The sequence below is a fragment of the Agelaius phoeniceus genome, chromosome 27 (genome assembly GCF_051311805.1).
Source record: "Agelaius phoeniceus isolate bAgePho1 chromosome 27, bAgePho1.hap1, whole genome shotgun sequence".
In the NCBI taxonomy this organism is placed as follows: domain Eukaryota; kingdom Metazoa; phylum Chordata; class Aves; order Passeriformes; family Icteridae; genus Agelaius; species Agelaius phoeniceus.
Window position 1 is genome coordinate 3,124,222 of NC_135291.1, and position 26,942 is coordinate 3,151,163.

The 26,942-nt window shown below is 52.8% G+C and overlaps 1 protein-coding gene across 1 annotated transcript in view; it reads right to left on the reverse strand.

Annotated features, from left to right (window-relative positions):
* LOC129132012 (uncharacterized) overlaps positions 1–26,942 on the reverse strand; it is a 292,843-nt gene that overhangs the window by 56,216 nt on the left and 209,685 nt on the right. The window contains 1 exon segment of the mRNA XM_077191087.1: positions 1,436–1,618. Coding sequence (XP_077047202.1) covers positions 1,436–1,618 — 183 coding nt within the window.

Consider the following 26,942-nt stretch of genomic DNA (forward strand, 5'->3'; position numbering starts at 1 on the left):
GACTTCTCCAGGAACTTCTCCAAGCTGAGTCCATCCTATGGGGCACAGCCCCCCTCCAAGTGCTGCAGCGTGGGTCACTGTGCCCCGGGGTCAGTCCTGCCAGGACAGGCTGCTCCAGCGGGGCCCCTCTGGCCACGGGGTCACAGCCTCCTCTCAGGCATCCCCGTGCTCCAGCGTGGCTGCTCCGGGACCTGCAGGGGGATCTCTGCATCCCCATGGATCTGCAGGGGGATCTCTGCATCCCCATGGATCTGCAGGGGGATCTCTGCATCCCCATGGATCTCTGCATGGAGCACCACCGTCTTTGGAGGCACCAGGAATAGGCTGAGCTCTGCCTGAAGCTCTTCTCACATTCCCCACACCCTTCCCGGCACAGGGAGGCTTTTACCTCCTCACAGCTCCCCAGGCTGGGTTGGCAGCCCCTCCTCATGTGGGATCTCTGGGGCTTTTCCTCCCCATTGGATTCCTGCGCCGTGGAGCTGTTCCAAATGGCCTCTTCCACGAGGTTCTGTGGCAGGGATTTGTTCTCCCTGGTCTCTGTCCGCAGCTCAGTGCGTGAGGGAGGAAGGACAAGGAGAGGAAGAGACAGGGAGAAGGGAAAAGGAAAAGGCAGGAGGAGAGGAAGGAGATGGGAAAGGAACATAGATGGATGTAGGACAGAATGAGGAGAAGAAGGAGGGTGGACAAGGAGAAGATGGGATTTGCCTCCATGCCAGAGGGAAGGGGAAGGAGATCCCCCCAGTCCATCCCTGGCAGGATGGCGTTGGCAGTGAGGCTGTCCTGCAGCAATGCTGGGCTGGGAGATGGAGCAGCAGGGAGGGGAAAGGGGCAGTGATTCCTCCTGCCCTGCCTGGCTGTCCCAGTCTGGAGCGTCCTGGCGCTGCCGAGGCCCTTGGAGCGTCCGGCACTCAGGAGCCCGGAGCTCACGGCTGCTTTATAAAGCTGACAAAGTCGGCAGGATGAGTCTGTGTATGCTCTGCAGCAAACTGGGTTTATTGGTACAGGAACAGGGGACAGGTAAGGTTCATCTACAACCGGCAACTGTTCATGCACTTTAACAATGACGTGGGTCAGTACAAGGACCGGGAGAGATCCCTCAGCAAATCCGGCACGGGCACAACAGACCCGGCCTGGGCACAGGGAGGGAATTTATTACCAACCAAATCACAGCAGCACAAGGAGAAGGGAAAGAAATCTCTCCAGCACCTTCCCCCTACCCAACGGGGATCACCCAGAACAGGGGTCACCAGGGCTCTGCCCAACGGGGGTCACTGGGGATCATCCAGCACAGATCCTCCCATGGGGGATGGAGCTGGAGCAGCACACGAAGCTCTTCCCACACTCGGGACACTCACAGGGCCTCTCCCTGGTGTGCAAGTGCTGGTGAGTGACGATCTCTGAATCCCATTTGAAGCTCTTCTGACATTCCAAGCACTCCTAGGGCCATTCCCCAGTGTGGATCTTGTGGTGCTTGCTGAGGTCGGAGGTCCCACTGAAGCTCTTCCCACATTCCCCACACTCCCAGGGCCTCTCCCCAGGGTGGATGTTCAGGTGTTCCATCAGGGTGGAGCTGTAGCTGAAACCCTTCCCACATTCCAAGCATTTGTGGGGCTTCTCCCTGCCATGAGGCTTCTCCACCAGCTCTGAGCTCTGCCTGGATCTCAGGCTGCCTTCCTGGCTCAGGGGGGCTCTTTCCTCCCTGCAGCTCCCTGGGCTGGGTTTGCAGCCCCTCCTTGTGCGGAATGTCTGGGCCTTTTCCTCCTCTGCCATCTGGCCACAGCTTGGGAATGACAGACCCTGGTTTGGGGAAACCAAGGTGGGAACGCCTTGGAGTAGAGGCTCCTCCTGGCCAGGTCCATCTGTAGAAGTCAGCAGGAGTCTTGTGTCCATGAAAATCCCCACAATGTCAAGATTCAGCCCCAAAAAACTCTCCCAGCAGTTCCCTATTGCTGATCTCTCCACTCTTGGGGTTCTAGAGGTTTCCTTTCCTTAGGATCATGGGGGTCCAATGGTTCCAGGGCTTCTCCATTCTCTGGCGTCCTGCTCAGGGATGATCCAGGGCCTTTTGGGGGTCCATGGGGGCCCTTCTCCCCTGATGCTCTGCTCTGAGATCCCAGGGGTCCCAGGGGTCTCTCCTCTCCTCTCCAGGCTCCCCCCCTTTCCAGTCTGCCGGGGTCCCCCAGCTCTAGGATTGCCCCTCTCTGCTCTCCCCACTCTGGGGGTCCCAGGGGTTCCCCTCCTCTGCTCTCCCGGGGGTCCCCAGGACCAATGTCCTCCCCTGCCCATACTGGGCAATGGCCACGTGGGCCCCCAAAGATCCCCCCCAAGGGGCTCAGCTTTGGGCTCCTGCAAGATCCAAACCTACACACACAGAGAAAACAAAACCTGCCAGAGACACCAGATGATATTTGGGGTCAATTCCACAATCTGCGAGCTCCAAACACACCCCAATAAAAAACCCTCTCAGGGACTCCCCGACAGATTTGGGACGACCTCCCCCTCCCCGCTCACCTGCAGGACGAGGTGGGGGCGATGGTCCCGTGGCTGCGGCCACAGGGGGCACTGGAACCTCCTGTTCCTCCTGTTCCTGCTCCTGCTCCTCCTCTTCCTGCTCCTCCTTTTCCTCTCTCCCTCCTCCTCCTCCTCCTTCTTCCTAATCCCACCTCCTCCCCAGTTCCTGCCTTCTGTGTATTTAGACTGGAGACCCTTGCTTGTTTTTAGGACTAGAACAAAGATCCCAGATGGAGCAAGGCTTGCTGCTTTTAGTCAGAACTATCAGTGACTAAAGGTCACGTTTCCTTTGCTTTGGTCCTGTCCTTGTTCTCCTCAGTGTTCAGGCTGGGCTATGGGGTGTCCTTGTTTGCTGCATTTTGAGTTCCTCTTGCATCCTTTGGGCCATGGGCTGTGCCCTGGGAGGGTTCTTTGTGCTCCTTTGTGACATAGGAGAACCTTCCAGGCGGCTTCTGCGTGAGCTGCTGCTGGGATGTCACAGGAACAGCGCCACGTCCCCGTGGTGTTCCCGTTGCTGTGGGACACGGAGGCCTCAGTGCCCAGAGTGGCTCTGGGCTCGCTGCCGGAGGATCCTCCTGCCCGAGGCATTCTCAGCAGCCAGCCCAGCCCTGTCCTTCTGTGCTTGCAGGGCTACAGGCTGCAGGCGTGTGCAGCACAGCCAAAATGATCCAGCACGTGGCTGCTGCAGTTTGCACTCTGTACTCTGTGGCTTATTCGGGGTATTTTTTAACCCACTTGGCACGTAAGTTGAGGTTTTCCCTCGGTGCAGCATCTGTGCCTTTGGGCTTGCTGTGTGCTTTCTGTTCTTCCTCTGGAGCTGAGTTGATTTTGGAACCAAATGGCCATGAAGACACCATTGCTTTGGGAGAGCTCCTGCCAGCAGCTGCAGCTGAAAAAGGGGGTGTCTGCAGCCAGCGGGGCGTGCACAGCACCTGCAATGAGCCCTGGGGGGTTCTGTTCCCTCAAGCAGGGAGTCTGTGCCAGTTCCATCTGAGCCTGGAACTGCCTCCGTTTGCTGCTCAAGCCAAGAACTGACCCAGCCCAGTATTTTGTGCTGTTCTCTTGCTTGCTGTGGGAAGGGACTGTGGCTCCTGGAGGGATGCAATGAAAGCAAAATGCTCTCTTGGGGTTGCCTTGCTCCGTGGCATTTCCCAGCACTGGCAGTTTTTCTCCTAACAGCATCTGGTTCATGTTCCCTCTCCCACTGCAGGGCACCTCATGTCTGGATTCCGAGCAGCTCCTCCTTCGGTGAGTGGGAAAGGAACCTTTGGTGTTTGGAATTGTGCAGCAAGTTGTGAGCTCGGCATGTGGCAGTCGAGGGCCAGCCTGGGAGGCTGAAGGAAAGTTCCTGTCAGTGTCTTTGCAGCAGCAGCAGCAGCAAAGGGATCCCTGGCAGTTTTCTCCTTTTCTGCTGAAGAGCTTTTGAAGAGCTGCAGGTCTGGTTTTACAGGCAGAGGATTGCTTGCTGGCTTTAGCCATGGTGGAATATCGAATTCCCAACAATAAGTGGCAATGTTGACTGTAGCCCATTGTTAGTTGGAACAGCTCCAAACCCCATTTCTGCGTAGTGCAGCTGGATGTGCAGCTGAGGATAAATAAGGTGATAACTGAGATAGAACTTCCTGTCCCTCACACTACTGTCTGTCCACAGGGCACAGAAGCAGCACCAGCACCTCCTGGGGCTCCCTCTGCTTCCAAAGAGGAGGCCCAAGAGGAGGAAGACAGCAGTGAGCTTCCCGCTGCTCTGGGGGACGATGGTGAACTTCCCTCAGCGCCGGGAGATGACAGTGAACTTCCCGCTGCTCTGGGAGACGAGGGCGAACATCCCGCGGGGTGGGAATGCAACGGCGAGGCTCCCGCGGGGTGGGACAAGGACAGGGGACATCTCCCGGCCTGGGACGAGGACGGTGGATGTCCCCTGGTGTGGGACCAGAGTGGCCAAGCTCCCACGGAGTGGGATGAGGACAATGGATATCTCCCAGTGTGGGATGAGGATGGAGGATATCCTGTGGCATGGGAAGAGGAGAGTGAACATCTCCCAGCATGGGAAGTGGACAGCGAACATCCCCTGGCTTGGGAAGAGGATGGCGAACCTCCAGCATTTTGGGAAGAGGATGGAGAAGCTGCAGCATTTTGGGAAGAGGATGGAGAAGCTGCAGCATTTTGGGAAGAGGATGGAGAAGCTCCCTCTGCTTGGGAAGAGGACAATGAACCTCTCTCCGCTGTGGGATCCTGGGCTGAACATTCTGACAGCAGCACAGCCGGGCAGCCAGAGGGGAGAGGGGAGTGGTGCCTGATGCAGCTGAGTACGTCTGCTCTGTTCCTGGGTGCCCGAGCAGGTGCTGTGTGTGTGTCTCGGCATCAGCTGCACCCAGTGTTGCTCTGCAGCTGAATGTCACCGAGCCATTTATTGTCCTTCCCCGGCTGACACCAAGGGGCTCACGGCCCCAGGGAGTGGGGCTGTTTGTGGCTCTGCTGCAAGGCGGGGTCTCACTCTGGGAGGGAGCGTCTTCCACGTGGTTTCTTTCAGGGAACACCGTGAGCGAGGAGGAGCCTGCCGAGAAATACCTGGAACTGGAGCAGATTGGCCAAGGGTAAGTGCACGGCAGCTGCTGCTGCACAAGCAGGGCCGGGTGTTGTGCTGGTGCAGGATCAAGTGAGAAGTCAGGAGAGCTCCAAGCACCTTCAGACACTGGGCTACCATCCTGCTGTCTCTCAGTCCTGATCAGAATTGATAACTGTGGTCAGAAGGTGCCGTCAAAGGCCCCTGAGGCTGGCAGTGTCCTGCCTGCAGCAAGGAGCAGGACCTGGAAGATCTTCTGTCCCTGGAACTGGATTGCCTAAAAGAGCAACTCACCATCTGGTGACTGTCAGAAAACAGTTCTCAAGAAGATTTCTTTCAAATATTTTCCTTCAAAAAAGATCCACTGGTCAGGGTTATCAACCTAATGGTTTAGAAACAGAAACCAGAGATGAACTAATAAGTGCTCTATTCTAGCACAGGTAGCAGACCCCATCCATTCAGTAACAGACACAGAGCTGATGCACTCTGGGGGAAAAAGCATCACCTGCCTGATGGCAGGGCCCTTGTAGAACCTGCAGATCTTAGGCAGGAAATGGAAAAGGATGAAATGCATTCTTTTCCAGTTCTTTAGACAGCCATCTCTCACCTCAGGTTTTGAACTAAAGCAATTCAGGGTGGACATTGGGATTCGCTCCAGCCCAATTCCTTCATGTTGGGTCTCAGTTTTCTCCTGCACACCTTGCATGGCAGAGGGCTGGTGGCTGCTGTGCTCTTGTTGGAAGGGTCAATGCACCCAGGTGTTTGTGAACGCTGCAGGCAGCAGAGATCTCCTGTCTGGGCTGGCTTTCCCTGCCAGGGCCTAAAGCGCTGCTTCTTTCTTCTCTGCTGTTTTGTCTCCAGGGCTTTTGGAACCGTTTATAAAGGACTCGACAGGGCCACTGGAGGAGAGGTCAGTGCCAACACGCCCAGCACGTCTGGCAGCTCTCCAGGGCTTTCCCCTCTGCTGGGAGCTGTGGCTGCAGCTTTGGGGGCCAGCAGAGCTTTCCTGCCCAGGCTGCTCCTCTGAAGGCAGAGCAGTGTCAGCCTGCAGAGCACAGCTGGGACAGACTTGGTCCTTCTGAAGCGCCAAAGGAATGCAAGGAGGGCAGCGGTGTCTGTCAGAGCAGGACACGCTGGCTTGGCCTTCATATCTAAAAGTGTGAATGCATCAGCTGCTGGAGACTGAGGCCCAATTTATCTTCATCCCAACCTCAGACAGGAACATTATTTAGCTATTCTTAGCTAAAGTATAACATTATTATTATTTCCATCCTGCCTTTCATCTTCAAAGGATACCTCAAGGCCTAATTATGGAGAGATCCTGCTTGGGCTCAGTTTGGGGTTTTAGTCCTACTTCAGCTGTTCACAGAGAGAGAGGGAGAGAAATGAGGAGATGGATATCCAGAGCAAAGCTCTCTCCTAAACCCTGAAGTTGTGTTTGGTCTGGTGTCAGTGACAGCCTGTGACAGGGATCACCTGAGCAATGGGTGTGCGTGTCTGCTTTGTTGTGCAATCCCAAACAGAGCAGCTGGATCTGAAATCATGACCAAATCCCATAGAATTGCTAAGGGGTTCCTGGCTGTTTTGCTCTGTTTTCAGAGAACCAGAATTACCTCCTGCTTGCAAAATGGGTTTGAATAATAATAGTAGGAGTGTTGAGGCCATTTGAGAAGACTGTAGGTGCAGAGAATGTTGTTAGAGCTTTGAGGCTGACAGCTGAGGGACCATTTCTGCAGAGCTTGCAAGGCCAAATGTCTCTGGCCATGTGTCCTGTAAGCAGCCCCCAGCTGGCAGAGCAATGGGCTGTGGGAATGGCCCTTGCTGAGCTCTGGTGTCCCATCCCAAGGCAGTTTGGCACAGCTCGGCTCTGTTGCTCCACAAAGACTCGCTCCGTGTTTGCTGTGGCCTCCTGCCACAGACTCCTCCAGTTCAAGGCTGCAATGTCCCTTCAGGTGGCCATCAAGAAAATGAGTCTCAGAGGGCAGAACAGGGAACGAGCTGTGAATGAGATCCTGCTCCTGAAGGACAAGAAGAACCCCAACATTGTCAACTCTTTGGACAGGTGAGTGCTTCAGCTCTGATCCCGAGCCCGGGCCCTGCGTTAACCTTTCCTGGCATCCGGAGTCTGTAGCCTGTTTTGAAAATGCCTGACCCAGCCACATCTTCCCAAAATAACAGCCTGGCAGTTCACTCCCTCCACGTGCATTTGTTGCTTTGCTTTGGTTTTTCCTTCAAGTTGATCCCGTTTGCTGTGTCTCCCAGCAAGTGCTGATAAACCACAGCAGAAATTATTTCCCTTGGCTTCTTCTTCCCAGCCCTTTTCCATTGCTAAAGATGCCAGGAAGATCGGGTTCTTGTTTCCAGAAATGCCTCATTTGCCCATTTTTCACTGGCCTTGCCTGTTTCTGAAGGGACTTTCTGAAAGGTTTTCTGACTGCTTTTGTCCCAAGTGCTGCACGGCCTCCTCCCCTGGATAACCCTGGCAGTTGTGTTGCCTTGTTCTGGAGGGAATGGTGGAACTGATGAGTTCAGAAGCTGAACCAGCTGGGGCCAAGGGTTGTGGTTCCACATTGATCTGGGCTGTTGCTAAACTGCATTTTTCACCTGCTTGCCATCTAAGGCCTCTCCTTTCTCGCAGGTGTCTCCTTCCCCTTTAGACTGTGCAGATTCCAAGGACTGTGCAGCCTGGCAGGAATGTCTCTCCATCTGATTCTGTCCTCACTGACAAGTGACCTAGAAACAAAACTCCCCTCCAGGCTTTTCCATGGGGGAAGAGCTCTGCACTTTCATCTCCATGCCATTGCTTTCCTCTTCCAGCTTCCTTGTGGATGGAGATCTCTGGCTGGTCATGGAATACATGGATGGAGGAACTTTGCGGGATGTTGTCAGACAGACACGCATGGCTGAAGGAGAGATGGCAGCTGTCAGTCGGGAGGTGAGGGATCCTGCTTGTCACTCCCATGGCTGGGACACGATGGTCCTTCCAAACAGGGTGTGAGAACAGGAGTGGCTCCATGCTCAGGGCTTTGTTTCTGAGTTGTTTTTATGAGCTGGAGAAGAAAGAGCCTCTGCAGTGAACGGCCTGCCAGCATCACTGCACTTCTACTCTGTTCTTGTTCTCTCTCCTGCTGTTGTGGTACTCTCTGTGTGCTTTGGATTTGATTTGCTGTTCTCAGCTTTGCCTTGAACCGTTTGCCTGGAGCTTGTGTGCACTGCACTCCTGGCCTGTCACAGCAAAGCTGCTGCTGGCAGAATTCTGAGCTGTCCCTTCTGGTGTGATATATTCCAGCCATTGGTTTTTGCCCTCGTGTTTCTTGTTCTCTCTCAGTGTCTGCAGGGCCTGGATTTCCTCCATTCCAACCGGGTGATCCACAGGGATCTGAAGAGCTCCAACATCCTCCTGGGCATGGACGGCTCTGTCAGGCTGGGTGGGTGTTCCTGGCCAGGCACGGCGCTCCCGGGCTGCGGGGCTGGGGCTGCTTCCCTGGGAGGGCCAGAGCCCCACAAGGGCTGCTGGGGGCACTGCCCGGCCCCTGCTGCCAGCTGAGAGCGGCTGCCCCTGCAGAGAGCTCAGGAGAGGAGCAGGGGGCCAGCAGTGCCTTTGCTCTGGCCATGGCCCTTCCAGAGGGGCAGCAGTGGGAATCTAAAGCTCCAAGGGAATCAGTAAAAGCCACTGCAGGAAAGCTGAGGGTTTCTTGAAGGGCCCAGTTCCATCTTTCCTTGGCTACAGCCCTGAGGGCTTTTCCAGCTGACTTCACTACTACACTCTCAGACTGAGTGTGGGGAATCTTTGTGCTTGGTTTCCTCATTGCAGCTGCCTTTGACAGGGTTTCTTTCTGTCCTCAGCTGATTTTGGCCTCTGCGCTCAGCTCAGCCCTGAGCAGGACCAGCGCAGCTCCATGGTGGGCACTGCTCACTGGATGGCCCCAGAAGTTGTGACCAGATCTCCTTATGGCCCCAAGGTGGACATCTGGTCCTTCGGCATTGTGACCATCGAGATGGTGGAAGGAGAACCTCCTTACTTCAGGGAAACGGCGGCCATGGTAAGAGGCAAATTCTCCAGTGGCTGCAGAGGCTGTGAGCACAGGGGGACCCTGCACTGGGAGCAGCAGCTGGAGGTTTCTGCACATGGGAAGGGAATTCCCAGAGGACTTGTGCCTCCACACAGACGAATGTTCTGCAGTCTCCAGCAACAATTTGCTTTGGGCTTTTCGTTGTTGCAGCTCTTCTAGCTGAGAGGATGACCTGGAAATATGAAGCAAGTGCATCAGCTCTAATGTTATCTTGCAAGAAAACCCCACACCATCCCCAAATCCCAGCCCCAAACCCAACAAGATTTCTGCAGGAGTTTCTAAAAGAGGTTTTGCAAGATGATCTCCCCTGATTCTTCTCACTGGGAAACTTGTTGAAAACAGGAAGATGATGGTTTAGCATCCCCATAGTCTAACATATTTCTTTCCTAGTCCAAGCTACTTTTTCCGTGTCACCAAGCCTGAGCTTTCAGCATCACAAACCTCCTGTTTCTTGCCTGGCAGTTTCTGGGATGGGGCATCAGGAATGCATTTACTTGAGTGTCAGTGGCACTGCAGAGATGCACTTGATGGAAGAATCCTCTGAAATAACATAGGCAGACCACAGTGACTCTGGAAAATGGCCTGTAAAGCTGGTGTCCATATTTGGAGAAGCAAAATGGGCTATTTCTGATGGAGGTTCCTACTAACAAAGCCAGCCAATGAAACTGGCTCTCAAGGCGAGATCATTTGGATGTTGCAGTGGCTGTGGCAGCCCCAGGGTTTGGGTTTTTTGCTTGGCATAGCAAAATGAGCTCTGAGCAGCATCTCTGGCAGGGAGGAAAGTGGCCCTGGAGCTGGGGCTGAGGCCCCGGGGTGGATGTGAGCCCGTGTGGGTGTGAAGGGAGCTGGCAGAGCGCTGAGTTTGCTTTCCCTGCAGGCTCGCGCTCTGATCCGGCAGAACGGGACCCCGCAGCTGCAGGAGCCCCGGCGCCTGTCGGCTCTGCTGCGGGACTTCCTCGAGTGCAGCCTGGAGCCGGACGAGGAGCGGCGCTGGGCTGCCCAGGAGCTGCTGCAGGTGAGAGCCAAGGGCTGCAGGGGAAGCAGCAGCGCCAGGGAGGGGTTTTCTTGTGGGGCCCCCTCCGATAGTCTCCAGTCTCGCTGCGTTCCACGCGCAGAGCGAGCAGAATCCTCGCCTGCTGTGGCCTGGCAGGCTCCTTTCGAGCTCATCTGGACCTGGTGCCCCACAGCGAGCAGGGACATCTTCAAGCAGCTCAGGGGCCTCAGAGCCCTGCCTGACCTGAGCTTGGATGTTTCCAGGCAGGAGGTACCTCCCACATCTCTGGGCACCTCCTGTCAGTGTTTCCCCACTCTCCTGGTTAAAAAATTCTTCCTTAGATCTAATCTGAGCCTGCTTCCCTCGATTTTCAAACCATTTCCCTTTGTCCTGTTGCAACAGAGCCTGTGAGGAACTTGACTCTGGAAAGTAACAGTTCATTTCTTTCCTTTTTATCCTTTGGGCAGCACCCATTTTTATCATCAGCCAAGCCTCTCTCCAGCCTGACCCCTCTGATCACTGCAGCAAAGGACCTGAGGGAGCAGCAGAGCAGATGAAGCACTTGAGGGCAGCTTCTTCTTACAGTAGTTAGGACAATTAGTTAGTCATGGTAGTTAGCACTGGTAGTTAGTTAGGGTAGTTAGCATTGCTAGTTAGTTATGGTAGTTAGAGCAGCCTGTTTGTTATGAAAGTTTTATGAATAAAAACTCTCTTAAACCTCAACTCCCCTGACATGTCCCTTCCTTCTCCCGCTGTGACTCAGCTGCCCGGAGCAATGTGAGGGGAGGGCGGGCCCAGCCTGGCCCAGAGCTGAGCCCCAGCAGAGCCCTGGCAGAGCCCAGAGCAGCCTCGGCACCTGCAGAGTCAGCCTGGAAGGAGGCGCTTGGAGCCTTCTCGGCTGCACCCGGCTCTTGGCTACAAACTGTGTGTGCTGGAAAATGCCACCGGCTCTGCAGGAGGGCAGAAGGGGCCCGGGGAAGGCCCAGGTGCTCCATGTGGTAGGCCAGGGACAGGCGCTCGGAAGATTTCGGGCTGTAACGGAAAGTTACAGGAATCCTTCTACCCCCCTCCCCATAGATAAGGATCACCCTTGGAATGTAGCCAGACGTGTACGTGTAGCCCCCCTAACCTATGCATGCCAGTAACTTTCCACTCCATACTAACCCTAGAAAGTATAGCCAAACCCCTGTCTGACGTAGAGAGACCCCTTAGTCCATAAATACCCTTAAGACCCCTCAATAAAGGCCTTTTTAACCATCCACCACATTGGTGTCAGCGTCCGTTATTGGCCACAAGGGATCCCACAAAGGAGATCGAAGTGCTGGACCCTGAAACCAGGTCATCGCGGCCTTCACAAGAAGGCAACATAGTGGTGCTGAAACCCGGGAAGCGACGAGTCCGGGCGACGGGGGTACTCCTGGCCAGGGGACAGCACTCAACGCTGGAACGGCTGTAGCGAAGAAGGGGGACGCCCCAGAGACCCGCGATTCGTATGGAAGCGATAGCGAAGGTCGTAAGTTTGATACATATGCAATGGGGAATCAAATGTGAACTCAGGAATTTTAATCTCGCATTGACGAGACTCCTAGAGATTGGGGTCATTTCTCGACCCATAGATATATTACACCCTGGGGTGTGGCAGAAATGTACTGTCGCGCTAGCAGAGGACACAAAAGCCACAGGCAGCAGCAAAAGCCTGAAAGCGTGGGGGAAGGCAGAAGCCGCCCTACGCAAAGCATTAGATGAACAGGAGACGTGGAATGCTGCGCGCTCCTGTTTGTTAATCGCGCCACAGCCGGGGGAGGGGGCGGTAACGCGAAACCCCCCTCGTGGCGACCCGATTGAGAGCGGGGAGACGGGGGGGCCGGGCGCGACCCATCCCTCCTCCAGCCCAAAGCCCCCGGAGCCCTCGGAGCCCCCGGGGGACCCCCTGACCCCTTCGGGGGACCCGCCGGGGCCCAGACCACCTCCGGAGCCCCCCAGGGTGCCCGCGGACCCCTCGCCCAACCCTTCCCCGCCGCTAGCCGACTTAGCGCAAGAAGCGGAGGGACTCGCACGGTCCTTTTGGGAGGGGCTGGCGGCAGAGGCCCGAAATATCGAGAGGGCAAGCGCGCGGGCGAGCGGCGGAGGGGATCCGCCGCCCTACCCGTTTGAATATGGCGCGGATGGCCGGGAAGAGGGGTGGAGCCCGCCGGTCCGCGGCAGGACGAACCCAGAACCGCGGCCAGCTGCGAACACGCATGCGCGGGAAACCAGCGCTGAGCCCATGCCCGGCCGAGAGCCGAGGGTCCCAGCAGACGCGCATGCGTGGGGGTGCGACAGAGGGCAGGCACTCACTCGGGAACCGCGCCCACTGATGCCACCATATATGGGAGAGATCCCTCCCTGCGGGAGGCAGGGCGAGCCCAGGGGGCGGCACCGGCAGCGGCATCAGCACCGCCCCCGAGGGGAGGAGCGGGGCCGTAGCCGGACAAAACGGCAGCAGAGACCGGAAGTATATTGGCAGTCGACTTCTGACTCTGAAGGGAGCCACAGCTCCCCAGATCGCTCTGCGGAGCCCACCGAGTCCAGCAGCGACTCGGAAGCAGAGAAAACAGAATCAATGCGGTTTCGGACGAAACCAATTAAAACTTTTAACACAGTCGGGAACCAGCCCCAATACGAACTCACCGACTGGGGTAAAATCAAAATCGAATGCGCGGAATGGGCACCCGCAGCATCAGTGCATGCCTTCCCGGTGAGAATTACGGGACCCCAGGGGAACCAGCAAAGAACGTATACTCCCGTTAATTCCAAAGACGTTCAAACAATAGTAAAAGCCATTTCAGAAAAAGGAATTAACTCAGGGGTGGTTTCCACTCTCGTGGATGGTCCTTTTAGCAATGATGATTTACTCCCTTTTCATATAGTGCAAATAAGCCGTATGCTTTTTGAGAGGGAGGGGACGTGCGGGATTCAGCCCCCTCCCGCTATGGATGCGAGACGGCCCATCTATGCCAACCCATAGTGGGGCAGGGGATCTTCATACCCTATGCTCCCACAGGCAAAAGCACACAGAAAGAGAGAAACATGACCTACCCCAAAGCCCTACCCACAAGGGTCATCGACGTCCCGACTGGCGATGAGGAAGCCTTCCAGATAGGCCGCTCAGCCAGGTCAGGCTCGGACCCAATCCTTCGCATGTTAGAAGCTACCTTTTTATCCCTGAATGAATCTAACCCTAACCTAACCAATTCCTGCTGGCTTTGTTACGATGTTAAACCCCCCTTTTACGAAGGAGTCGCTTTAGATACCCCTTTCAGCTATTCCACAGCCGACGCCCCTCGCCAGTGCAGATGGGACACACCCCGCAAAGGAATTACCCTGAGTCAAGTCACAGGTCAGGGCAGATGCTTCGGCAATGCAACCCTAGCTAAGCGGAAAGGCGACGTCTGCACCGAAGTAGTTGAGCCCGACAGGAAGAATAATAAGTGGGTAGTCCCATCCACATCTGGGATGTGGGTTTGCCAGAGATCTGGAGTAAGTCCCTGCGTGTCTCTTGCCAAATTCGATAACTCTAACGACTTTTGTGTTCAAGTTCTGATCATCCCTAGGATCCTGTACCACTCAGACGAAGAGGTGTACCACCTTTTCGAAGAAAACAGCCGGCTCCACAAGAGAGAAATATTAACAGGCATAACTATCGCAATGCTGCTCGGCCTAGGAGCGGCTGGAACGGCAACAGGTGTCTCAGCCCTAGCAACTCAACACCAAGGACTGTCCCAGCTGCAGATGACCATCGATGAGGACCTGCAGAGGATCGAGAAATCCATTTCCTTTCTAGAAAAGTCAGTCTCTTCGCTCTCAGAAGTGGTCCTGCAGAACAGGCGAGGACTGGATCTCCTGTTCATGCAGCAAGGGGGCCTGTGTGCTGCCTTGAAAGAGGAATGCTGTTTCTACGCTGACCATACAGGAGTCGTTAGAGACTCCATGGCAGAACTCCGAAACAGACTGGCTCAGAGACAGAAAGACAGGGAAGCCCAACAGAACGGGTTCGAATCCTGGTTCAATCAATCACCATGGCTAACCACCCTAATTTCTACCCTAATAGGTCCATTGGCAATGCTGCTTTTAGCTATTACCTTCGGACCATGCCTGCTGAACAAGCTAGTCTCATTCGTTCAGGCCCGCCTAGAACGGGCTAACATCCTGTTCCTGGGACAGCCACAATTCCTGTGAATTCAACAGGGAACACTGCCAGTCACGAGAGACTTGCCTGGCAGAAACTTACTCAGGTTTCCCAAGACCCTTTTCCCTAATCAGATCTCAACTTCCTACCTCATTTTAGGGCCTATATATAAGACTACCTCGTTCATTTGTGAAAGAGGGGGGGGAAGTGTGGTAGGCCAGGGACAGGCGCTCGGAAGATTTCGGGCTGTAACGGAAAGTTACAGGAATCCTTCTACCCCCCTCCCCATAGATAAGGATCACCCTTGGAATGTAGCCAGACGTGTAGCCCCCCTAACCTATGCATGCCAGTAACTTTCCACTCCATACTAACCCTAGAAAGTATAGCCAAACCCCTGTCTGATGTAGAGAGACCCCTTAGTCCATAAATACCCTTAAGACCCCTCAATAAAGGCCTTTTTAACCGTCCACCACATTGGTGTCAGCGTCCGTTATTGGCCACAAGGGATCCCACAAAGGAGATCGAAGTGCTGGACCCTGAAACCAGGTCATCGCGGCCTTCACAAGAAGGCAACAGCTCCATGCAAGGGAAAAACCTGCCCTGGGTTTGTTATAAATAACTAGGTAGTGCTGGCTTTTGCTATTATGTATTGACTTCTGCAAAACATTCTTAATCACAATGAGTTTGATATAGTACAGTTTGTAATCACTTTTCACTGCTTTTGCTATAGTATAATTTGTCAGCTCTTTGTGGCCAATGCCCTGGCCCCTGTGTAGCTCATATCCTCAGAACATCATTTATGGATGATATTTTAGTTAGTGGACAGTGTGAAAAACATACATTATAGTTTTGGCTTTTGCAAAATATTAAAGTGGATGCCATGTGTTGTGCATTAGAATGTTAACTTTTACAGAAGTAGCCGTAGTTGTGAAATAATAACTAATGCTTTTATTTTTGTAACTAACTGACAATAACAACTCAGAGATATTTGTGAAATAGCTAATGTTCATTTAAAGTACTTGTGGAAGTAGCTAAAAGCGTCTGCATGGTCAGATAACATCTAAGGAAGGGATGTGATGAGGCCCCTGCCACTGACCCTTCCACTGTCAATAACTGTCACCTGCTGAAACCACAGAACAGGGGCCCTTGTGAGGCAGTGACACACAACCCTCAAAACAGCAATCCACGATTCCTGCACGTGCTCTAAAAAGGCAAGTTGGGGGTCAAACCAACCTAAAGAATTCCTGGAACATGTAAATGAGTTCCAGGAAATGTTTGAATATGTACAATCATTATGAATATGTATTTGAACAATACAATGGAGAAACTAGACAAGAAGAGTTGCTGTGGTTAACCGGTGTGCCTCTGGCCATTGCCAACACCCAGCGCTGTTACTGATTTGTCCCTTATTATTCCTTATTAAACTTTCAAAAATTCTAAAGAGTGAGGCTCATTTCTCACAAAACCCAAGGTGCTCACCCCTTGTTCTTCCCCCAAAGCCAGGATTTGTCAATCCTAAATTTTGTCTGGACGGAGGAGAAGGAGGCTGCGAGGAAAAGGAAGATGCACTGGTGTGGAGGCCCATGGGAGTCTCAATCTCCCACCTGTGTAGGACTGGTCCCTAATAAGAAGAATAGATTTCAAGGTTATGGTGACAAGCTTGCTTCTCCTATAGATCTTTGCCGGCACATGCTGATTTTTGGAAAGTTATGTTACCCCATTGGCCTGTTGGCCTAATTACCCTCGTTCACCCCTATTACCCATCTTTGATTAGTCCCTAGCTCTCTGTCCCTCCATTGGCCCCAGTTTACTGCATTCCTCTGCCCCTGTTTCCCTATTAGCTGTCCCGACCCTTAACCCCTCCTTTGCACATTTTCCCCCATATCCATTGGACCCTGACCCTCAGCTCCACCCTCACTACCCCATATAAAAACCCTCTGTGCCCTCAGCTTGCACCCTGTCTTTGTGCCTGGACCCTGTTCAGCTCTGTCCCCTGCTCCTGTACCAATAAACCCAGTTTGCTGAGATCATACCCAGACCCATCCTGCCGACTTTGTCAGCTTTATAAAGCAGCCGTGAGCTCCGGGCTCCTGAGTGCCAGACGCTCCAAGGGCCTCGGCAGCGCCAGGACGCTCCAGACTGGGACAGCCAGGCAGGGCAGGAGGAATCACTGCCCCTTTCCCCTCCCTGCTGCTCTATCTCCCAGCCCAGCATTGCTGCAGGACAGCCTCACTGCCAACGCCATCCTGCCAGGGATGGACTGGGGGGATCTCCTTCCCCTTCCCTCTGGCATGGAGGCAAATCCCATCTTCTCCTTGTCCACCCTCCTTCTTCTCCTCATTCTGTCCTACATCCATCTATGTTCCTTTCCCATCTCCTTCCTCCCTTGTTCCTTCTTGTTCCTTCCTCTCCTCCTGCCTTTTCCTTTTCCCTTCTCCCTGTCTCTTCCTCTCTTTGTCCTTCCTCCCTCATGCACTGAGCTGCAGACAGAGAACAGGGAGAACAAATCCCTGCCACAGAACCTCGTGGAAGAGGCCATTTGGAACAGCTCCACGGCGCAGGAATCCAATGGGGAGGAAAAGCCCCAGAGATCCCACACGAGGAGGGGCTGCCAACCCAGCCTGGGGAGCTGTGAGGAGGTAAAAGCCTCCCTGTGCCGGGAAGGGTGTGGGGATTGTGAGAAGAGCTTCAGGCAGAGCTCAGCCTATTCCTGGTGCCTCCAAAAACGGCGGTGCCAGATGCAGAGATCCATGGGGATGCAGAGATCCCCCTGCAGATCCATGGGGATGCAGAGATCCCCCTGCAGCCCCCAGAGCAGCCACGCTGGAGCACGGAGGATATCCCGCCGAGGCTCGGTCGGAGTGTGGGCAGGGTCTGCTGCCGGAATCGGCAGAGGGGGATCTTCCCGTGGAGACCGAGCCGGAGCGTGGGCAGCCCCCACATGGCTTATGGCGGCTGATCCGGCAGCTCCCGGCAGAGAAAAGGCAGGTGGGAGACCCCGGCAGCAGCGGCGGCGGTGCCCAGCGCAGCTGGCACGGGCAGGGCAGCCGGGGATGGGATGGCTGGGACCCGCCCTCGGTGCGGTCGGCGCGGTGACCTCGGCCCACGCGGCAGGACAGAGCAACCCCCATCTTCCCCAGCATGGCCGGCAGAGCGGCCGCGGGCCGGGCAGTGGGAGCAGGGCACACAAATTCACCGCCAGCGCCGGGGCAGGTGGAGCTGCCCTGGGCAGTGAGCCCGCACCTGGGATGGAAACCGGGGCAGGCGGAGCTGAGGCGGGCAGCGAGCCGGGACCCGGGACAGGCGCCTCGGCCGCGAACGGAGGGGGCAAGAGCTGCAGAGGATCCCACTCTCTTTCTGACTTTTCCTCTTGTTCCCCTCCCTTTCATTTCCCCTTGTTCTCTTCCTGTTTTGTCTCGGGTGTTTCTCATGCTTTAAAGATTTTTATTCTCCTAAAATCTCCTCTCTAACCTATGGCATATTCTCTTTCTTCTAGATTAAATGGGGTTTTTTACAAATAAATCCAGAGCCTAACAAATCTAAACTTCTGCTTAGATACTTTGAAATGGTCGACGAGCTAACTCACGACCTCCTAATGTTGTTTTTCTCATCACCTTTTTATTTATCCTTTGGCAAATTAAGCATCTTTCAGTTTCTTGCTTTGCTACTCCAAAAATCCCAGTGCACCCATAGTTCCTTAAAAAATGATCACACAAAGCTTGAGTACCCCAGTGGGTTTTCTGATGCATGTCTTCTAATATTTTCCTAGTAAGCACATTTTATTAAGTAATTGTCTTCCATCAAGAAGTTTCCATTTCCCTGATTTATCTTGTTCACTTCCTGTCTTGTTTAATTCTTTTTTCTCGGCTTCCCTAAACTTAGGAATTTCCAGTTTTTCCTCGTTTGGAGTTAATATTAACATAACTCACTCAGCTCCACTTTCTGCTGTATCCTTGGCTTCGTCATCTGCCAAATTATTTCCTCTTATTTCTGGGGTCTTTCCCTTTTGGGGTTCCTTAATATGTACTATAGCTATGTCTTTTAGGTAATTTTAATGCCTCTAAAACCTCTGAAATAAGTTCCTCATGTACTAAACCTTTTCCTCTTGAATTAAGTAATCTTTTTCCTTTCCAAATTTTTAAAGGTATGTACTACGCTAAAGGCATACCTTCAATCAGTAGATATGGTTCCTTTATTTTGTGTTAAATATTCTAGTGCTCTTTTTAAAGTATATAATTCACAAGTTTGAGCTTACTAGTTTAAGGTTAATTTCCCTTTTTCCACAGTTTGCATGTTGTTCCCATCAACTACTACATACCCTGTACTTTCTCCTTTTGCAAGGAGTTGTATCTCTGTTACCTAACATAACTCCCAAAGGGCTATTTTTTTTTCTTTTTTTCCCCCTGTAATCCAGCTTACTGGTTTTCTGTCTCATTTTTCAAGATCTTATCTATTCATCATCTGCCTCTGTTTTTCACTTTCACTAACAACCTAAATACCACTTTTCTTTCAACTACACACTTAAAAACAAAAAACCTTTTTCTCACACTACTTTCAGTGCAATCCACCTCTCTCCAAGGAGATATAGTGAAGCTTAAAATACACAATCTACATTACATATCCTTTCATTTTTCTACATTCACTCGCTTCTATTTCTCATTCACTTCCACACATTCTTTCACACGCTCAGGACACAAAGTGGATCCCTGTTGACAGAGAATCGTGGTTCCCTGTGGCCCCCTCCCCTTGGCGTTGGCCTCTGGGTCTCAGTATCTCCCGGCCTCCTGGGAGGGCCCTGACTCTGCTGCCTCCGGTGCCCGTTCACCTGTGAGGCTGATTTGTGTCACTCACACTCTTCAGCTACGGCCCCCTCACAGGCCCGGGGGGACAATGGCCCGTTTGCAGTCACACACATGCTCTGCCACAGCCCCCACCCACCCAAGGGACAATGGCTTATTTGTGGGTCACACACACCTCTTTCCACAGCCCCCCCTTCCCACCTGCCCGGGAAGCTGAGGCTGATTTTGTGTGTGACTCACTCTCACACACACAACAACAATAAGGTACCTTTTACTTTCACATCACCTATTACAATTTTAGGTATTTCTGGCCAGTCCTGGTGCTATTGGATTTTCCTCAACCCAGCTGTGTTGGCCAATCCCAGATGCTCTTGGGTGTAGGAGTGTCAGGGGGTAGGACGGTCGGGATGGACGGAGACGAGAGATCTCTGCAGCCAGGCCCTGGAACTTGCGGTTTATTGCAAAGGGCCCGGGTGCAGGGCCCTGCTTGGAGCTGCCAGGCACAGCTCGGAGCAGGCCCGAGAGAAGAGAGGGGTAGAGAGGTTGAGAGGGTGAGAGAGTAAGAGGGTAAAAGTGTAAGAGAGTAAGGTTCCCATTACAACACAATAAATCTTCTTTTGTGTCGAATGTTCTATTTCTCAACAGCCAATCTAGTACAAGATGCACGTCCTATAGCATTTACATACAGCCTATAAGAATCATTACATTACCACACTGTGTTACATTTTAAACCGTAAAAACTCCTCTTTGGACCCCTTCTGCCAAGCTGGCAGGATCTGCTCTGACCCTTGGATCTGTCTGCAAGCAGAGGGTATTGTTTCATTAAAAGGGGATTACCTTCAGCCAGCCACACCATTGTTTTCCAGTTGTTCAGTAACTGAGGTATCTCAAAGCTTGCTTTGATTTCAATCTTGCTTATAGTTTCTATATTGTCAAAATCTTTTGCCAGACAATCATATTTATAAGGCTTTCCTGTTTCATCTTCCCCAACACTTGGGCATTTTTTTATTTCTCAATCCACCTGTGTTGTCCAATCCCAAATGCTCTTGAGCATATCCTCAATCCGGCAGAATTTTGCTTAACCCTGAATGCTCTTGGAATATTAATCCCTCAACCCAGCAGGTTTTTAGGAGCCCCTTTTGTCCCATTTCCTAGTGGATTGGGCTAGGAAACTCCTCTGCTCCCTTCCTCCGAGGGGTCCAGCCCCTCTCTGAGACCCAGTCCCAGTTACCCCGGGGGATTCTCTCACTCCTTTTAACATTCACTTTGTCTCTTTACTGGCCACTTGTGACTGTAGTCACAAGGGTTTTCAGGATGAAGAAGAGACGAGAATGTTGACTCCATGATCAGAAGGCTTGATTTATTATTTTATGATATATGTTACATTAGACTATACTAAAAAGCAATAGAAAGGAAAAGGTTTCTTGAGAAGCTAGCTAAGCTAAGAATAGAAAAGAACGAATAACAAAGATCTGTGTCTCAGACAGAGAGCAAGAGCCAGCTCTGCCATGAGTGGTCAAGAAATCCAAACACCCACAGGAGACCAATCGCGGGTCCACCTGTTGCATTCCACAGCAGCAGATAACCATTGTTTACTTTGGTTACTGAAACTGCAGCTTCTCACAAGGAAAAATCCTAAGAAAGGATTTTTTATGAAAGATGTCTGCGACAGCCACTTACCGTGGAAAGTCAGAAACGCAGCATGGGAGACTCCAGCACTCACTTGGCAGGTCTGGCACAACCAGCCCGCCTCTCATTCGCTCACATTCATCCCCCCTGAGAAATACTTACCAATCCCTTTTCCTTCCCATGTTCTTCGTGTACATTAATACTCTTAGGGGGCCAATTGCTGTGGTTGTAGGGAGCCTTTTTCCCTTGTCTTTGTTTTATTGTCTCCTTTTGTCCACCATAACCTGCGTCTGTCGGTCACCCCAGGGCAAACAGAGCGAGGCTGCTGAAGAGGGCAGGGGGCACCTTCCCCACTCTGACTCTCCTGAAGCACCGGCAGTGAGGTGTTGGTAACCATCCTCTGCTACCAAATTGTGAAAAACGCCAATCACTTGTTTTTAAAATTTTAAAAGTTTAATAGTAATAAAATAATTATCATAATAGTAATACAATTAGAGTAATAAAAATTTGGACAATTTGAATTAGGACAATATGAGACAACAAATACAAAGTGTTATGGAGTCCGGGTACCTTTTTCTGGGCAGCACAAGCCCTAAAAAGGACACCTGTTAACAAAGGATTAACCCTTAAAAACAATAGCCTGTTGCATATTCATACACTTCATACATGATGCATAAATTCCATTCAAACATGGGATTCTGGTCAGTGCCACCTTCTTCCTCTGAATCCTAACAGCGCCTTCGAGGCGGGAAGAAGTTCATTTCTTCTGATAAGAGGGCAATAAATTCTTTTTCTCTGAATGATTTAGGTGTCCTGGGGCTGCTATCTCGCTGCAAGTCCTTTCTTTAAAGAAAGTCTCTTACCAAGCATAGTTTCTATTTTAATATTTTGTAATAACCTAAAACTGTATTTAACCCACTTCTTAAGAGAATTAATACAGCATTAGTTTCTAACACAAGATGTATAATATTCATTTTCATATTTGCGAAAACCCAATCACAAAATATGCACTTTTCACAATTATAATCCCACTTACTTCCAGTCTCTCCCAGTATTGTCCCAGCTGCCGCCAGCATGGTTCCAGTTGCTTCCTCAATCAACTCAGTGAGTCCCAGTATGATGCCATTTGCTCCCAGTGGCTCCCAGTCAGGCCCAGTATGGGGGATGCTGTGCAGGGTGTGCTCACTGTGACACTCAGTCACTCCCAGTATTAGTCCAGTCACTCCCAGTATGATCCAGAGATGAGCCCAGTGTGCTCCCAGTCTCTGCCAGAATAAACCAGTTTTGCGCTACATGGTTCCAGTTGCTCTCTTTCACCCTCACTTTCCTTCCAGTCGCTCCCAGTATATCCCAGTGTACCCCAGTTATCTCTAGCATCTTTCCAGTTCCTTCCAGTATGATCCCATTTGCTCACAAGCACTCCCAGTCAGCCTCAGTGTAGTGGCACTCACTGCCAGTATGATCCCAGTCACCTCCAGCCATGATCCCAGTTCATCCCCGTGTAAGCCCAGCAGTTTCCAATCACCCCCAGTATGCACCCAGTTCCTTTCAGTTGGTCCTAGTATGTTCCCAGTTGCTCACAGTGACTCCCAGTCACTCCCAGTATATCCCATTTGCCCCTAACATGGTCTCAGTTGCCCCCTGCAGGCTCCTACTCACTCCCAGTACAATCCCAGTATGATCCCAGTATGATCCCACTCTCCATTAGTGCAATCACAGTGTGCCCTGGCACGGCAGTATGATCCCAGTATGATGTCAGTACAAGCCCAGTACAGTCCCAGTCACTCCCAGTATGATCCCAGTATGATGTCAGTACAAGCCCAGTACAGTCCCAGTCACTCCCAGTATGATCCCAGTATGATGTCAGTACAAGCCCAGTACAGCCCCAGTCACTCCCAGTACGGTCCCAGTGCAGCCCAGTCCCTGGCAGTGCTGCCACTGCTGGGATCCCCCAGCCCTGTGTGCGTTCCCCCCTGGCGGATGTGCCGGGAGGAGCCCCAAGGGCTGGCAGTGGCCAGGCAGGGTCCCCAGCAAGGCCCAGTTTGGATGTGCAGCCCCCAGTTTGCCCAGTTTGCCTCGCCTTTGGCCCGGGCCGGGTTCCCCCCGCCCGCAGCGGCTGGGAGCAGCCGAGAGCCCCGCGCTGCCCATCCCGACCCGTCCCGGCTCCATCCCCGCTCCTGCCGCGGGCTGCGAGGGCTGCGGGAACGGGCACCGAGGGTGTGGCTGCTGCTGGGGGAGGAGGAAGGAGGGAAGGGCAGGGATGAAGGGGGAAAAGGAGGTGGGGCTAGGGGGGAGGAGCAGGCGGAGGAGGGATGGAAGAGGAGGGACAAAAGCGGATCAAGGCTGAACTGAGGGAACCACGCCTTCGATTCCTGCCTGAATTCGCAGCCCCCACCTGTGGGATCATTGCCCCCCCCATGGCTCCGGTGAGCGGGGAGGGGGAGCTCGGCCCAGATATCCAGAGGGTCCCTGGGTTGGGTTTTTGGGGGATGTTTGGAGAATGAAGAAGTCCAAGGCTGAGCGGAAAAGGCCCCTTGGGGGGACATCGGGGGGTGGCGGTGGCGGCTGCCGGCAGAGGCAGCCTGGAGGAGCAGAGCCCTGTGTGCCCCAGGAGCCCAAAGTGGGGAGCCCAGAGAGGGGGGAGCGCCGCCATTGGCGGGAGCCTCGAGAGCCTGGAGAGGGGCAGGGGGGACTCCTTGGAGCCGCTGCAGCCCAGAGCAGAGAATGAGGGGAGAAGGGAGCCCGGGAGCCCAAAGAGCCCCGGCATCCCGAAATGGGGAGAGCGAAGCGGGGGGAGCTTTTGGCATTGCTGGGCCTGCCCGCAGCCTGGGCAGGGCGGGCACCGAGGAGAAAGGGGATCCCCAATCCAAGCGTGACCCCCAGTAGCTGGGACAGGGTGGAACCCCCGAACACCAGAGGGGAGGGACCAGGGACAGGGAACTCCTGGGTGGCTTTTTCAGGGCTGAATCTTGGTGTTTGGGAGGTTTTTCTGGAGCCCAGATGGCCGCTGACTTGTAGAGATGGACTCGGGCAGAGGAACCATCAAACTCAACGTGCTCATCCCTTGTTTTCCCCAAACCAGGATTTCCCATTGCCAACACTTGGGAGGCTGCGAGGAAGAGGAAGATGCCCTGGGTCACTGAGGCAGGTGAGGGGGAAATCAGTGTCTGTTGAATGCTTAAAATCACAGGGTTTTGGAAAAGCTTCAAAAGACAAGCCTCAGAGACAGTAGAACTGATTAGAGCTTTGCAGTAACCGTAAGATTGGTCAGCAGAAAAGTTATATAAGTAGAAAGTAGGGAGAAATAGAACAATGGTCTGTGCATTAACACTTATCTAGAATAACTCCCTAACCTGCAGAAAAGTGTATCTAGAAAGATATTAGGAAGTTCCAAGCTTAATAATGGAGCTCTGTGCATTGTGTTTTAAGGCTTACAAGCAGGTATTGTATTTGAAATAAGGGAGCATTGTTTTAACCGTCAATGTGCTTATAGTGCTTGGATAGAACTACTGTCAGTATGGCTTTGCTTTGCGTGATTGGTCAAAAACCTTTTAAAGTAAGTTTTAACATGAAGTTCTTTGTCTGCTACCTGTGATGTGAGCTACTGGCATCTTCCCATTGTCATAACCAAGTAATGAGACAAATGCTGGGAAATAAAACAGCTCAAGACACGTTCCTAGCAGTCCAGTCCTGTTTGTGATTTGTGCACAGCCCCGAGCTGGCGATGAGTGCCCCTTTCCCCTCTGTGCTGCTCCATCTCCCAGCCCAGCAGGGCCCCCGGCTGCAGCTCAGCCCTGGGGGGATCTCCTTGCCCTTGCCTGTGGCACGGAGGCAAATCCCATGCTGTCCTTGTCCTTCCTCCCCCAGAGCAGGAGCTGAGCATGGAGAGCAGGGAGGACAAATCCCCGCGGCAGAACCTGGTGGCAGAGGCCGTTTTGAGCGGCTCCACGGTGCAGGAAGCCAACGGGGAGGAAAAGCCCCGGAGCTGCCGCACGAGGAGGGGCTGCAAACGCAGATGGCGGGGATGTGAGGGGGAAAGAGCCAGCCTGGGCCGGGAAGGCGGCCGGAGATGGAACCAGAGCTCGGAGCTGGTGCTCCATGAGCAGCTCCATGATGGGGAGAAGCCTCACACGTGTGTGGAGATTGGGAAGAGCTTCAGGTGGAACTGCGACCTGATCAAGCACCAGAGGATCCACACTGGGGAACGGCCCTACGAGTGTGGGGAGTGTGGGAAGAGATTCAGACCAGCTCCCATCTCCTCCTGCACTATCGGATTCACACAGAGGAGAGGCCCTTCCAGTGCCCTGACTGTGGGAAGGGATTCAAGCACAACTCCATCCTCATCACCCACCAGCGCATCCACACAGGGGAGAGGCCCTACGAGTGTCCCCAGTGTGGGAAGAGCTTCTCCAGCAGCTCTAACTTGACCCAACACCAACGGAGGCACCGGTAAGGGAAGCCCTGGGAGTGCCCCGAGTGCGGGCAGAGCTTCGTGTGCTGCTCCAGCTCCATCCCCCACTGGAGGAGGCACTTTGGGCACAGCCCTGGTCACGCACATTCCCTGTGATCCATGTTGGGAACACACCTGGCTGCTTAGCCCTTTGGTTTGGCCTTAATTTTCCTCTGCTTCACCTTCATCCTTGAAAAACTCTCCAAACTGGGTTAGATGAAGGAAATTGATCGAATATATCTGCAGTTCCATAATTTCTCAGTTGTTTTAGAGGAAATTTCGGATTTGGGGACACGTTCTGTGTGGAATGCTGCTGTTGCTAAGAGGCAGGAATTTGATCTCATCCTTCTTGTGTTGCTAAGAACTCCTCCCCTGACCCAAACCCCAACTCCACCCTTGGGATACCCTATAAAAACCCCACCGCCCTGCCTTTGCCCTGTCTTTGGGGGGTAAGAAATGGATTCCCAGAGGATCAGCCATTTTCCCACTGGATTCCCAAAATTTCAGCTTTTCTTCTCCTTCTCCTTCTCCTTCTCCTTCTCCTTCTCCTTCTTCTTCTTCTTCTTCTTTTCTTCTTCTTCTTCTTCGTCTTCTAAGGGAGGAGGTTTACATTTTCCATTTCAGTAGAGGCTCCTGAAATGGGGAGACACTCCCAAAGACGGGACATGTAAAATAGTTCCTGAAATATGTAAATGAGTTTGTCGATATGCATGAGGGTCTATGAATATGTAACAGACTGATGGAATTAAAACCAGATTAATTAAGGGGTGTCCCCGGAAATAACTCGGAGGTCTCAGTGGCCATAACAACCTTTGCTGGATGGTCCTTGTCTCCCATGACATCAGCCTGTTGCATATTCATAGACTTTTTGCATATCCATAAACTACTTTACATATTCCAGGAGCAAAATTGGCTTCATCCTGTTTGGGGGTCCCACCCCCCTTCCAGCTCAATTTAGGGTGTCCCATCCCCTTCTCAGCTCAATTTGGGGGTCCCACCCCCCTCTTTTCCCCTCTCTCCTTCCCCTTTCCAATCGTTCCCCCAGTCCCCTCCCCTGTGTTTGGTTTTGGGGGCTCCAGGCCCCTCCTGCTCCGTTTTGGGGTCCCGACCCCGTTTTGGATTAATTTGGGGCCCCCAGCCCATCCTCAGGGTCACCATCCCCCGGTCCCCAAATTCCGCTCCTCGCAACTGATGAGTCATCAGCGAGACACGCTCTGATTGGCTGGAAATTACCCCGCGCAGTCTCTGATTATTGAACGCAGTGAGAGGCCTTGACTGTGCCTGGCAACTGATGAGTCAGAGTCGGGCCGGGCGCTGATTGGCTGAAAATCGCTGAGCGGGGCCAGTGCTCTGAGTTTCTGCCCAGCAACTGGATTGTCATCAGTACTGCGCGTTCTGATTGGTCGGGATCTGTTATGGCGTGGGGACGGGAGGAGCTGGGCTTACTTGGGGTTTCTTCGGGTTTATTTAGGGTTTGTTTGGGGTTTATTTATGGTATTTATGGACTATTTGGGGTTTATCTTGGGTTTTACTTGGTTTATTTCTATTTATTTGGGGTTCTTTGGAATTATTTTGGGTTATTTGGGTTAATTTGGGCTTATTTGGAATTATTTGGGGTTCTTGGGGTTTATGTTGGTGTATATGTTTTTTTTTTAGGTGTACTTGAAATCATTTGGGGGTTTTTATTTTAATTTGAGGGGAGTTTTTTTTGTTTGTTTTTTGGGGTTATTTGGATTTGTTTAGGGTTATTTGGCA